Source organism: Benincasa hispida, chromosome 9 (assembly GCF_027475165.1).
Source record: "Benincasa hispida cultivar pf3 chromosome 9, pf3_genome.v1.1, whole genome shotgun sequence".
Taxonomy (NCBI): Eukaryota; Viridiplantae; Streptophyta; class Magnoliopsida; order Cucurbitales; family Cucurbitaceae; genus Benincasa; species Benincasa hispida.
The window spans coordinates 59,428,775-59,443,966 of NC_143486.1; the positions used below are offsets into that span (position 1 = coordinate 59,428,775).

At 33.7% G+C, this 15,192-nt stretch overlaps 1 protein-coding gene and 1 non-coding gene across 2 annotated transcripts; both read left to right on the forward strand.

The window, feature by feature from the left end:
• The first annotated feature begins 3,619 nt into the window (after positions 1-3,619).
• On the forward strand, positions 3,620-12,271 carry MRE11 (DNA repair and meiosis protein (Mre11)). Its single transcript, XM_090318323.1, has 23 exons — positions 3,620-3,773; positions 4,287-4,330; positions 4,910-5,045; positions 5,446-5,603; positions 5,906-5,996; positions 6,411-6,530; positions 6,603-6,671; positions 6,743-6,834; positions 6,992-7,094; positions 7,198-7,305; positions 7,397-7,459; positions 7,537-7,608; positions 7,742-7,819; positions 8,082-8,144; positions 8,231-8,291; positions 8,520-8,602; positions 8,999-9,112; positions 9,331-9,406; positions 9,663-9,736; positions 9,828-10,069; positions 10,674-10,779; positions 10,945-11,145; positions 11,848-12,271. Exons 2-23 carry the CDS (start codon positions 4,314-4,316, stop codon positions 11,878-11,880), a joined length of 2,160 nt encoding a protein of 719 aa, XP_090174449.1. The 5' UTR covers positions 3,620-3,773; positions 4,287-4,313; the 3' UTR covers positions 11,881-12,271.
• Positions 12,272-14,582: 2,311 nt separating this feature from the next.
• On the forward strand, positions 14,583-14,655 carry TRNAF-GAA (transfer RNA phenylalanine (anticodon GAA)). The gene has a single exon. It is a non-coding gene; the product is annotated as a tRNA-Phe (tRNA).
• Positions 14,656-15,192: the final 537 nt, after the last annotated feature.

Sequence of the window (15,192 nt, forward strand, 5' to 3'; positions counted from 1 at the left end):
TTTCTGTGTCCATTGGATATAACCAATCAACAATGCGATGACCCTTTCACAAATTGCTCGTAAGTACAACTAGGCCAAACTACCATTGTGCCCCTATAGTTACATCTAACTCCTTAAGTACCACTGATTCCTCTAATAAACAATAAGTCATAGTTCTTCTGTGACTGAGTCCTCTCTGGACAAGACAGAGTGTGGCCACTATGTTCAAGACCTAGAATCAGCCCTTAAGAGAGCAATTTATCTACTTACCTCTGCATCGGGGAAGAAGTGAATTACGTCTTGTGTAGCTGAGTTTCCAGGTCCCCAATCAGACAAATCTGCAAAATGGTAGGCTTGTTGGGTTGGCAATCTGGCCACTCTCACCTATACAAATCAAATGATCGCTTTCATGAGCAGGAGTTCACAACTCACTCAGGATTCAGGTCATATCACCTATGGTTATCCTAGTGAAATGTAAGTTTCTATTATCAACGATGTTATATAAAGAGACTAAACATTTCATGGTTCGGTCTTATACAAACTCTTTGTATATGATACACTTGCTCACATGTCTCCACATGAATGATCAGGATCAGATCATTTGTAGTACTTTACAACATTTGTAACACCTACAAAGCAAGTTGTATCCGTAGTGTCACAAGGATAAGGTACCTAACCTTATCGATCTACTACAAATTATTTAGGTTATTATTTAAACAAAATCCACTTATATGTCTCTACATACTTGTTTAAATTTACATAAATAACCTCGGATCTTAGTTTATTTGGGATTTGTCTGATTGGAGAGTTGGGAACATAGCTACACAAGATGGAATTCACTCTTTCCCTAATGTCGGGGTAAGTAGATAAATTTCTTCCTTAATGACTGATTATGGGGCTGAAATGATAAGGCGCCACACCCTCGCTTGGCCCAAGAGGGGTTTGGTCATAGTTGGACTTTGACTTATTGTTCATTAGAGGGATCAATGGTAATTAAGAAGTTAAATGTAACTACAGGAGCAAAACGGTAATTTTGGCCCACCTATACTTACGACCAATTTGTGAAGGGTCATTGCATTGTTGGCTGGTTATATCCAATGGACATTGAAATATATATGTAGTGCGAAGAGTGTAGCTGTCGGTCTTTAGTGGAGCGACCGACAGTTAATGGATGTTGAGTAATTTAATTAAAGGATTTTAATTAATTATTCAAGTACCATTGGAACTCCAATCTACAGGTTCATAAGGTACACTCTATAGCTCAATTGGGATTATTTAGAATTAATTTTAGATTAATTTAAATGGTTCAAATTAATCGAGGTCATTAATTATATATTATATAATTAATTTAAATTAATTATATGTGATATAATGAATATAAGGTATTTAATACATTATATAAAGTTTTTTATGAGAGAAAATAAATATTTGAATACGATTTAAATACTAATTATATGGATTAGATTTATATAATTAAATTTAATATAAATTTGATTTATATTAAATATCATAAATGATTGAGAGAATTCAAACTATAAGTTATATTGTATTTGATACAATATAAAAACTATAGATTATGTATTATATTTTAATATAACATATAGTTTAATATATACTATATGATAAGTTGGTTATCATATATATATACATATATATATATAATTTTTATTTAATTAAATGGTGTTAAATTTAATTTAGGAGGGAGTTATAATTCCCTCCCCCTATTTTTGTTGATCATCAATCGTGTTAGTGGGGAGTTTTTGTTTTTTTACGTCTTTTCTTCATCTTCTTCACAGAAGATCACAGAAGGTTTGTGTGTGAAGAAAAATCTCTCCCAACATATTTTCTCCATAAAATTCTCCTCTCATAAAATTATTCCTCCCTCTCCCAAAACTAACAGAGCCCACAACTCATGTTATTCTCACCCTACCCTAAGGAGAATACAAAAGATTACCTCTTGGTGGTGTCCAAATTGGGTTGTTTTTGCTGTAGTTTTTTGGTGTTCGTTTTTTAAGATTTCGTGGCCAATACGAGAGGACTTCGTGAAGATCTCGTCTTCAAGGGTAAGTGCAAATACAAATCCTAATCTCTCCCTTCTATTTATCTTTCAAGCGGGCTGTAAATTTTTTTAGAATGCATAATCTAATTCTCTGTAATTTTAATTCGCCATGAAATTTGAAATTGGAACCGATCCCACTTTCGCATCAAACCTCACAGTCCTTCAAGGTAAAACAATGATAAGTAATTTTGAAAGAATTTGAAATGTTCAAATAAATTAAGAGAATTTATGTTAATTGTATATGATACAATTAGTATAATGTATATAGATACATTATAATATATAGTGAATTTTGAATGAGATTCAAATTTAAACTATATAACATGAGAATATTACTATTTGAATGAGATTTCAAATATTAAATTAATATGAATTGGATTCACATTAAGATTATTAAAAAAAAAAAAATTAATGTGAATGGGATTTATATTAACCTAAAGGTTATAAATACATTATTTGATTTAATTTAATTTAAACTTAAATAAATAAGAATAACTCCCCTGCAACTGTGGTAATTCCCCTCACTTAAATTATTTGCATAGTCTCGGCAATTGGATCTCTCTTTTTTTATGTGAAAAATAGAAAAGAAAATCACTCTCTCTAGAATTCTCCCTCAAGATTACATAGAAAAGTTCTCTATTGTTTAATTGATTTTTTGTATTTTAATACTTAGAAATTAAATTGAGCGATCATACGCTTATGCACGGGATTCAATTATATTAAATACAATCTCAAAGTATAGGAGTATTAAAATGATTTTTCAGTTTATTATAATCAAAGTAATAGAAGTAGTAATAGAAGTAGCCATGTTTTTTTAACTGTCCTTCTCCAATTAGAAATACAAAATAGCTAAATATTGTTTCAACAATATACTAGTTTATTATTATGTGTGAAGCACATGGTATAAATTTTAAACGTATGGTATCTTTTTAGAAATTGATATATCATTTTATTATCTATTGATATTTAGATTGTACCATTCATTTTATGATTATCATAATTATAAAAAAATAATCAAATATTTACAAATATAACAATTTTTTATTGTCTATCTGCGATAGACCATAATAAATTACTAAAATAAGATCGACATCAAAAATGTAAATCTTGAAATTAGATCAAATTGAAACAAAACTAACATTTCAAGAGTAAAATTATAACATTTGAAACATAGAGACTAAAGTAAAATTAGACTCAAAATTTAAATAGTAAAATGGTAACATTTTGAAACCTATCAACCAAATAGAAATTAAACAAAAAAATCTTCTTAAATCACCAATTGATTCAAAAGTTTAAGTTAATAGAGGAAGACAAATTTAATATGATATCATCTAATGAGACAAAAAAATGTATTTTCCTCTGAAATAAATCTATTAATTTTTAAAAATTTCAAATCTGTTAGATATCTATTAAATATAAAAGTGAATGTTGATGGTTTTGAAAATGCCTAGAAATAAATTGTCTGAAAATCGGATGTTTAAAAATAAAAAATAATGTGTGGCCATCAAAATTTTAAAGGTTCAAATGAACTAGACAAATTTCAAAATGGAATGAAATTATTAAAATATTGCTAATAAGTCCAACATCTTATTACAATTCAAAACCCTCCCCAAACTCCGGCGGTTGCTTCAAATATTCCCCGCCACGCTTCAGCGCCTTGACCTTATTCGTCTGCATTTCCAGGTCTGAAGTCTCTCTGTTAGCTCTGTAGCTCGCCTAATCGCCATAACCATAGGTACAAAAACTTTGTTTCGCTTGATTCTGTATTCCATTTTGCTGTTTTTGCTTCAGTGAAAATGCGGGTTCAATAAGAATTCTCTGTTTATTACACGAAATTAATCACAAACCCCTTGTGGAGACTCGGTTTTATCTTCATTTTCTCCATCTCACACTTACGGATTCATTCTCTGTTGATTAGCTTATTCGCAGCTTGTGTAAAGTGCTTGCCCTTTTCTGTATCAACTTCGAATGTCTGCGCTTAAAACCTTGTTTAGGGTTTAAGATGATATATGAGCTGTAACTAGGCTTATGAAATTGGAAATTTTAGTCGAATATATTTTATATTGTTCATAGTATTGATTTTAACTTTGTGGTAGTTCATTACTTTGTTTTGGGAATGATGGGAGATATTGAAGAAATGGACGGTTAACTTTTTTATCAGAAAGCTGGAAGTGCTTATGATCAGATTCTTGTAACTTGATATGTAGGATTCAGGCTAACACCGTTCAAATGTTTTGTTATAATGTAGGTTCAAGGAAGTTCAAAGCTTATTTGGATGGGGGATTTATCTCGGTAATCGGTCATCTTTTATGCTTATTTTGAGGAATTTTTCTCTTCTCGTTTCAAAATGTTGGAGTGCTTCTAAAAATCAAATTTGTGCGTTAGGCCAAGAATTTTGTAGTTCACTGCAGAGTTTGGAATCATTTTGGAAAGTTTGGATTGAGAGAACTAGACGTACTTCTGTATATGCTTCTAGGGGAGAGGAGAACATTGTTGACGTGGTGCTGTTACTAGCTTCCGGTTTTGTGCACTTTGTAAACATGTATTTTTTGAAATTCAATGCAGAGAGCACTCATTTGTTATTCGATCAATATTGGCCTTCATAGACTTAAGTTCAATGGAAAGACCAGTCAATCTTCCTCTCCACTTGTTATTTAATGCTTTGGAAGGCTTCTTGACTTTGGTTGGAACTTAGACATGAACTTTCAACTTCCTACTCAGATTTGTATGTTTATCAAGAGAATTTTATGAGCATGCTTAGAACATCTATAATTATGAAGCATCAATGCAAGCAGACAATTTTTTTTTTTTATTGTACTATTTCCAAAAACTTTCATAATTATACATGAATCAAGAATGATAAATTATCAGGGACGAGATGAAAAATACACTTCGAATACTTGTCGCAACAGATTGCCATCTGGGCTATTTGGAGAAGGATGAAATACGGCGACATGATTCATTCAAGGCTTTTGAAGAGATATGCTCAATTGCAGAACAAAAGCAGGTGGATTATTATTCCAGTGTATCATTTTCCCTTAGATGCTTGTTCACTCTGCCTGTATATTTATTTTGGTCTCATTGTTTACCCCGATTGTCCTTAGTAAAAGAACCTTTTGAGGTATGCACTGAGGAATTAATTCAAATAATTTGCTTCTATTTTCTGGGTAGAAGCAGAAAGTAACTGCATTTATAATTGTTCCCTCCAATCAAGTCCATGGAAACTATTGCAATATTAATTCTTGAGTTCTCTTTGTTTATTTTATGGTTTTAATCTTTCAGCTCTAATTAAAAGAGAGGTCACCGAAATAACATCTCGTTTATTGTTACTTCAAATCATATGCTGGATTTATTGATTCTTTAGACTTGTCAAATGCTACTCCTAACTGGCAATTATTCCCATTCAGGTGGATTTCTTACTTCTTGGCGGTGACCTTTTCCATGAGAACAAGCCATCACGATCAACATTAGTGAAGGCAATTGAGATCCTGCGTCGTCATTGCCTTAATGATAAACCAGTGCAATTCCAAGTTGTTAGCGACCAAACCATCAATTTTCCAAACACGTAATTTCTTATGGTGGCATTCAAAATGCTTCTTCATGCAAAATTTTACCCTCTTATTCTTCATGCTCTTCTATTTCAACAGTTTTTCCCAATGACTCAAAATATCCCCAGGTCATGCTTTTCATATCAACCTTAGAATTTTGCACTTGGAGTTGCTTTCCTTAATTCTCATTTCCTCTCACTGTGACTCTAATTTTGTATTTCTATCTTGCTTTGAATCTTCAGCACTGGTTTCATATAGTCGAGATGTAAGTTTCCATATGTTTTCCTTGTTTTTCTGATTACATTCTTCTCTTGAACAGATTTGGTCACGTCAACTACGAAGATCCTCATTTTAATGTTGGCTTGCCAGTTTTCAGTATTCATGGGAACCATGATGATCCTGCTGGAGTGGTATGAATATAGTAGACAGATGTCTTTAATTATGATAATTCTGCACGGACAACACTTCAACCACACCAGCACGTGTTGTCTTTACCTGGTTTTGGTTAACAGGGTCTAACAAGTAATCTACTCTACTTAGCTCTTAGTTTTGCTGGACAAAGATTTTTCTAGTTCATGTCTTTACAAAATATACAACCCTAAATTTAAAGAGAGGAAAATAGCCAAATAAGGTAATACACAAATGGTATCAAGAGGGAAAGAGAGGAACAACACAAAGGAAGAAAACTACGGAGAAGGAAAAATCCTTATATATAAAAAGAGGCAAACTTTCCTATTTTCATAGTTCTTCTGTGTGCTCTTTTGGCGATTCTTTTGTTCGTGGTTTACCTATCTTCATTTCATCCATCTGTTCTTGGTGGATAGGACAACCTTTCTGCTGTTGATATTCTCTCTGCATGCAATCTTGTGAACTACTTCGGGAAAATGGTTCTTGGTGGTTCTGGTGTTGGTCAGATCACCCTCTGCCCCATTCTTATCAAAAAGGTTTGTTGGTGGGTAGTTTCAATGAAATCAAGGCAGTATACTTAATAATCTGATTGTGCTATAAGTTTTCAGGGTTCAACATCCGTGGCTCTGTATGGTCTTGGAAATATTAGAGATGAAAGGCTGAACAGGATGTTCCAGGTATTTTTTTGTTGAAATCCGCCTTTGACTTCCTGGGTATTTATGATGCTCACATTTATTTCACCTCCCAGACACCACATGCTGTTCAGTGGATGCGGCCTGAAGCCCAGGAAGGCTGCCAAGTGACAGACTGGTTCAACATTCTGGTACTTCATCAAAACAGGTTACATAGTTTATGCCTAATGCTACATTTGAGGAAGTTTAGTTTTCTGAATTTAACAATATCTTCTATAGATTTCATATGTGATGGACTATCCTTAATGCGCTGCTAGTTTAGTGGAGATCTAATTAATCGGATGGAAAATTATTTTGGCCTGCAGAGTAAAGTCAAATCCTAAGAATGCAATAAATGAGCATTTTTTACCTCGCTTCCTGGACTTCATTGTTTGGGGACATGAACACGAATGTTTGGTTGACCCTTTGGTAGCATCACGCTCTTTCTCTCTCTCTCTCTCCAAAAGAAGATACACAATTGGACAATCATCCGGGTGGTTCATAAAATTGAATGCCTACTATTTCTTTCCAGGAAGTTCCTGGGATGGGTTTCCACATCACACAACCAGGTTCCTCAGTCGCAACATCACTGATTGATGGTGAATCAAAGCCAAAACATGTCCTTTTGTTGGAAATTAAGGTTGTCTGTCAAAATGTTTTTTCATGTATGCATGGACGCTGCAATATATTTAGACCTTCGTTTTCTTAATCATGGATCATCATGTACTTAGGGTAATCAATATCGACCAACCAAGATACCTTTGACAACTGTAAGGCCATTTGAGTACACAGAGGTAATTGTTAGATGTGGTTTTTATTCGATATTCATCGATGCTAACCTAATGATTGATTAATCAATTTTCTGATGCAGATTGTATTGAAGGATGAGCCTGACATCGACTCTAATGATCAGAACTCAATTATTGAACACTTGGACAAAGTGGTACATAAAATTTGTCCAAATAGTTTTGAAATATTTTCATCCTTTTCCCATTTTGGTTTGTTGGTGCTAGTAAGTTTATGTTATAGTGCTGTAACCAGGGTGTGTGAATTACATAGTTCACAATGTTCATCAGGTTCAAAATTTGATTGAGAAATCCAGCAAAAGGGTTGTAAACAGATCAGAGCTCAAGCTTCCATTAGTCCGCATAAAGGTAACCTTGTATTCTATGCTGCAGCTCTTGAAATTTCTTTTGATGTCATATCGTTCTTGCATTTCCCTAGCTTAAGTCAAAAGGTTAACTGCATCTTTTTGCGCCATTTAGAACATAACTCAACATCTTGATCACTTTTCTGTATTTTTATCAGTTTTCTCTCTTTGGTTCTCCCAAAATCTGGTTGATTCAATGTCGACTGTTTATTCAGAATAACGAAATCCTGTTTTGTATGGATCATGAACTCTTTTACATTTGGCAGGTGGATTACTCTGGGTTTATGACAATAAATCCCCAAAGATTTGGTCAGAAATATGTTGGGAAGGTAGTTTGGTTTACGGGAATCCTGGATCAGGAAGCTGTATTCATTTTTCTATATTGTGCAGAGTAATTGAACATATTTATTTCCAGGTAGCAAATCCTCAAGACATCCTTATATTCTCAAAAGCTTCAAGGAAAGGTCGCAATGAAGGTAATTAATTGCTAGCCTTTTGACCTTTGGGATTGGGTGGGAGGTCGGGGGAGGGTAGTGTTTGTTGGTATTGGAGATTTCTTAGTGTCATATCTCAATTGCTAAGTGATTAACTGTTTTTTATTTCTTTATTATATAGAATTGACGTAACCGAAGTCCCAACTACTTGTTGCTTCATAGTTTTATGTATTCTTTAACTTCTTTCCTTCCTTCCTTTCTTTTCCATAGTGAAAATTGATGATTCAGAAAGGCTTCGTCCAGAAGAACTGAATCAACAAAACATAGAGGCTTTAGTTGCAGAAAATAATCTGGTACAAACAATCATTTTTCATTCCTCTCTTTACCATTACATCAATTATATCAACTTTATGGAACTGCTTCTATCTGGGTTACTGTGTAATATATCTCATAATTACTAGTAATCATAATTTACCGAGAGTAACTTTTCACATGAATTAGACCATAAATAGGGTCACAAGATGCGTCATTGACAATATTATTGGGTTATTTTATCCTATGAATGAAGTTTTTGTTGTTTCTAGTTTTATTACTATGATTTTTTTTGTTTCTTTTTCCCTAGAATTTAAAAGTTGGGCATTCAAAATGATAAAGATGATGCACTTGCAAATGATATTATGTTTCTTAAGAGATTATCTATCAGTATTTTAATCTCTTTTGTTGTGGCTTTGGCCTATTCGATCATTCAGAAAATGGAGATCCTTCCTGTCAATGATTTGGATGTTGCACTGCACAATTTTGTAAATAAAGATGACAAAATGGCATTTTATTCCTGCGTTCAATACAATCTAGAAGAAACACGAGTAAGTAGTTCTATTTATCCTCCATTGTTGCTACTCACTACCAAGTATGAATCCTCTTGCTTTAATATATTCAATATATGTCAAGTTTGAAAGTTTTTGTTTATGATAATAACTTGCAAAAGGATTGAAAATCCTTTCTTGAGTAAATTCTACTGCATAGATTTCGATTTTCCTTCATATATTCAATGCTAATAGTTCTTAAATTTCTCTTGTCATAGAGTAAAATTGCTCAAGACGCAGATTCTTTGAAGTTTGAAGAAGAAGATTTAATTCTTAAAGTTGGGGAATGCTTGGAGGAAAGTACCCCCCCGCCCCCCCTCTCTCTCTCTCTCTCTCTCACACACACACACAGAAAGATAAATAATTAGAAATTAGATGGAAGCAATTATAAATGGAACAATTGCAGATTGTCGGGGATGGTAATCATATTAATGAGGGGATACTCATTTAGATCTATTGTTTGTATGATCCACTTTTAAATTTTTTAAACTAAACAAAACTGAAAGGATGGTATGTTTGTGTGTTACTGATAAAGGGATATATTTTCTACAGGACCGAGTCAAGGAGAGGAACAACCGTTCTAAGAATGATACAGCATTCACATCATCTATTCAGTCATCAAAAGTAGTTAGACTTTATTCTACTCTTACATCTCATAAGTTCTGCCATTTCTCTTATCTATTTTAATTTTGTTGATTATTATGTGCAATATCAGGATTTCGGTAGTAGAAGTTCCACGGCAGTTGGGTCTGCTGTTTCTTTCAGTGATGATGAGGATACAGTAAAAGCATCTGGGTCAAAATCCACTAGAGGTCGGAAAGTACCATCTAAGGCAGCTGATGACACTTCAATTAAAACTTCCACACGAGGAAGAGGAAGGGGTAGAGGGAGGGGATCCAGTAGTAGCCTGAAGCAGACAACTCTTGATGCAGCTCTTGGATTTCGCCAATCACAGAGGTTTTTCTTGATACAATTTAAAGTAAATATTGTTTAGTAAAGAATGCCTGTAGAAATTCCTAAAACTACGATTGGCTGTTAGACACAGTATTTTTTTTCTACAAAAGCCTGCCGAGTCAGAAATTTGAAACAAAAGGAAAAATTAATAATCACTTGTGAGGTTTTGCTTGTGTCTCCCGCAGTTGTACTCTCCCCAACCATGATGAAAAACAGAATGCTATTCGGCAACTAAGATGTTAGTTGCAGGTTGCAATTGATACATATGCAGCCACATTATTCTCTTCTGCAAAAAAAGCGTTCTTCCATTTGGACTTCCACTTGCACTATGTCTTTACTTTCTGTACGTTTTAGTCTTGAGAGTCTGTAAACGTGAATGCTACTAGTCAGAAGAGACCAGAAATAGTATCAGAATCCAATAATCCCTATCTACAGTTCCAATATTATACAGACACTTAAGAATAAAGGTTCTCTTACACTACAGAAGAATAGATAACCTTGCAGTTAAAAGGATGCTGCTGTTTGTCCATATGCTGATTAAATATAAAGAGTGTCCTTCGTGTCATACTTAAATCATATTACGTAATGTTGTAACTAAACAATGCAGATCTGCAACTGCTGCTGTTCGAAGCATAGTCAACACAGATGCTATGAATTCTGCTTCTAGCGGAGAACCAAGGGAAAATGAAGTTGAAGAAATTAACGACAGTTCGGTAGGGTACCTTTATCAATTAGCTTGGGTTTGATTCAGCTGCAGAACCACTGAACTTTTCGTATTTAAATTTTTAGCTGATTTTGCCTGCAAAAATTTTCCCCAAATTATATCGACTACCATGCTTATTTGATCTATCTGTTGAACCATGTTCGTTTTCTATTAGGAAAATGATGAAAGTCCTCTCAGCAAAGGAAGAAAGCGCGCTGCTCCAAGGGGCAGAGGAAGAGGAACCACTCAGTCTAAACGGGGAAGGAAATCAAACACCTCTTCAGTTCAGAGAACGTACATGGGTAGAGATGACGGCGATGGTGACAGCGAAGATGAAGAAAACGCTAGAAAGCTATTAAATAAGTCGCAGCCTCGGGTTAGTATTTTCATCCATTTTCGAAATAGTTAAGGTTAAAATACTATTTTGGTCCTCATACTTTAAAGTTTGTTCAGATTTAGTCTTTGTACTTCTTGTTGTCTAATTTTCGTCCATGTAATTTTTATAAATCTTAACTTTAGTCCCTTAAAGTTAATTTTATCGAAATTGATTAAATAATAATAATAATTTTCATGCAAGTAAGTACAATATATGAATATGTTTTCAAATTTTTTAATAAAAGTGCTAATACATAACAAGAGAGTTTTTTTTTTTTTTTTTTAAATCAACAGTAAATCTATACTGGGGACTAAATTTAAGTTTTATTGAAAGTATAAGAACTAAAATTCAACAAACTTCAAAGTACGGGACCAAAATAGTATTTTAACAAATTGTTAAATATTCATTCTCGACTTGCATTTCAGTTGTGTGCAAAAGAGTAATGCTTCATATCCTTTGCTTGCAAGTGGTTCGAACGTGTCTTGTATGGTTTCTCATTTTTGGGATATCTACAATGTATTACATTTACCATTGTCTTTGTTTCAAACTTTGATAAACCACTTGCATCAGTTATTTAATATCCTATAAGTTCTTAAAAAAAATAAAATTATCACAAAATTACCATAGCTATAGTTATTAGAGAGAGTGAGACTGAGAGACCCTCCTCATACAGTTACCCTGGATCTACCTTTCAATTTTCAGGTGACAAGAAATTATGGTGCATTGAGAAGGTAAGGTAGCTACCTTTTCTATGAATGTAACCTCATAGATTCACTGCTCGCTACGGCACAAAGCGACCTCAGCCTCGACTTGAGTTGGAGAACATCCTGTCCTGTCAACTCATCCACTGTACAAATCCAAATCCGAGATTGTGAAATTCATGGCGTGTTAAATCGTGGATACTTCTGTCTATTGACCAGAAAAGATGGATGTTTTGTAGGTGTTAGCCGGTAAGCAGAGTGTGTATGATCTAATTTGAGGGCAGCTTTTATTCTATCATTTTCTGGACTGACCCTTTTTCTTTTTTCTTTTTTCTTTTTTTCTTTTTGTCACATTACTGAGCCTAGCTAAGTATTTAACCGTTCCAGTTCTTAGAGCATTATTTTAAAGAAAATTATTTCAAATAGTAAAACTCTTGAAAATATTTACAAGATATAGCAAAATTTTAGAACTATCAATGATAGATATGCTAATAGACTCTGATAGTTCTATATTTAAAAACGACCCTTATTTTAATTATAATTTTCTTTTACTGAAAGCATCTTTAAGTTAATTTAGTTGGAAGTTAATTTTATTGTTCAATGTAATATAGATATATATACTCAAACGGTGTAACAAATAATATCTTTGGTAATTATGTATATTTTTACCATCAACTATGTATGTATGCTTTTAATTCGTCAATTTCCTTTTAAAAAATGAAACAAAGGGAAGAAAACGAAAGCAGAAGCTTATTATCTACCCATATTGGAGATGAAAGTTGTATCGAATAATGATTGCTTCATCTGTCCGACTGTCCCCAAGAAAAAAAAAAAAAGAAAAAATAGGATAGCGAGATAAATAAAACAATTAATATAGTTAAAGCCAAAAGTAAGCTTGGCTCAATGATAATAGTTTAATCTTGATATCCTCATCTTGTTGTTGTACTAAAAAATAATAATAATAATAATTAATAGGGTCATTGGCCTCCTTCTTCAAGTTTGAGAGCTCATTTTTTATCATTAAAAGTTCAAGAATATAATTGCAATTATCAATGGGGTGGATTTTGCAATTTGCTTTATGATAAATAAATTAATTCTAGATATCTATCACCAATTGCGGGGATAGCTTGGGAGAGCGTCAGACCGTAGATCTAAAGGTCAATCCATATTCACGGTAATTTTTAATAATTTATTTTTAAAATGATGATAGTCAAAATAAAACAAATAAATAGTTTTGATAAACACTTGCGGCGATAGCTTAGTTGGGAGAGCGTCAGACTGAAGATCTGTTCAATCCATATTCATTGCAATTTTTAAAAATTTATTTTTAAAATGATGAGAGTCAAAATAAAACATATAAATAGTTTTGACAAATTGAAGATCACATTTACTTTTATTTTATTTTTAAAATGTTAGTGTTCAATCCATGTTCACTACAATTTTTAATAATTTATTTTTAAAATGATGATAGTCAAAATAAAACATATAAATAGTTTTGACAACCACTTGCAGAGATTAGGGGTGGATAGCAAAACCGCTTAAACCGAACCGATTTGCAAAACTGAAGCGAACCAAACAAATTTATAAGCAAAACCGAAAAATCGGTTCGATGCGGTTTGTTGGAATGTTAAAACCGAATTTAAACGGTTTGGTTCGGTTCCAAGTTTGAAAACCGGTTTCTAAACCGAATTGAACCGTTTAAATATAAATATATATATATAATATTAATAAAAAGTTAAAAAAACGAGCGTTTCCTTTATTCTTCGCCCGACCCTTCGTCTCCGTCTCGTTTCTTTCTTCCAACTGTTCTGCTTTGTTTCTTTCTTTGTTCTTTAGGGTTTGTGGCCGCCACAGCCCGCAGCCGCTCTTCACTCTTCGGTTCGAGTCCGTCAACCCGTAGCCACCGCAGCCCGTAGCCGCTCTTTGTCTTCGTCTTCGACTCTTCACTCTTCATTTCAGCTTCAGTTTGAGTTCGAGTCTTCGAGTTCCAAATCATTTATAGTCTTCGTCTTTGAGTTCGAGTCCCAGTATTCGACTTCGTCTTCGAGATTGAAATTGAGGTTTCGTCTTCCCTCAGTCCTTAGCCGATTCCATTTGTTCGTCTTTATCTCTTCGTCCTTTTTATCGCCGATTCCATCTCTTCGTCTTCCCTCAGTCTACACTCATCAGTTCTCCATCTCCCTTGACAGCCCCTCATTTCACGAAACCGATTCACGAACCAAACCGAATGGAACCGATTCGGTTCGGCTCGATTCAAATCGCACAAATGGTGCGGTTCGATTCTATATATAAATAATATCGATTTGGTTTGATTTGTCCTCTAAATCGAACTGAATCGATTTCACCCCTAGTGGGGATAACTCAATTGGAAAAGCGTCAGACAGAAGATCTGAAGGTCATGTGTTCGATACACATTCAACATTCACCGCATTTAATTTGGTTTTATTTTTAAAATGTTAATGTTCAATCCTATGCAATTTTTAATAATTTATTTTTAAAATAATGATAGTCAAAATAAAACATATAAATAGTCTTGACAATTACTTATAGGGATAGCTCAGTTGGGAAAACATCAAACTAAAGATCTAAAGGTCACGTGTTTGATCCATATGCATTTATTTTGATTTTATTTTTAAAATGTTAGTGTTCAATCCATGTTCACTGCAATTTTTAATAATTTATTTTTAAAATGATGATAGTCAAAATAATACAAATAAATAGTTTTGATAAACACTTGCGGGGATAGCTCAGTTGGGAGAGCGTCAGACTGAAGATCTGAAGGTCACGTGTTCGATCCACGTTTATCGCATTTATTTTGATTTTATTTTTAAAATGTTAGTGTAAAACATATAAATAGTTTTGACAACCACTTGGTGGATAGCAAAACCGCTTAAACCGAACCGATTTGCAAAACTGAAGCGAACCGAACAAATTTATAAGCAAAACCGAAAAATCGGTTCGATGCGGTTTGTTGGAATGTTAAAACCGAATTTAAACGGTTGGTTCGGTTCCAAGTTTGAAAACCGGTTTCTAAACCGAACTGAACCGTTTAAATATAAATATATATATATAATATTAATAAAAAGTTAAAAAACGAGCGTTTCCTTTATTCTTCGCCCGGCCCTTTGTCTCCGTCTCGTTTCTTTCTTCCAACTGTTCTGCTTTCGTTTCTTTCTTTGTTCTTTAGGGTTTGTGGCCGCCACAGCCCGCAGCCGCTCTTCACTCTTCGGTTCGAGTCCGTCAACCCGTAGCCGCTCTTTGTCTTCGTCTTCGACTCTTCACTCTTCATTTCAGCTTCAGTTTGAGTTCGAGTCTTCGAGTTCCAAATCATTTATAGTCTTCGTCT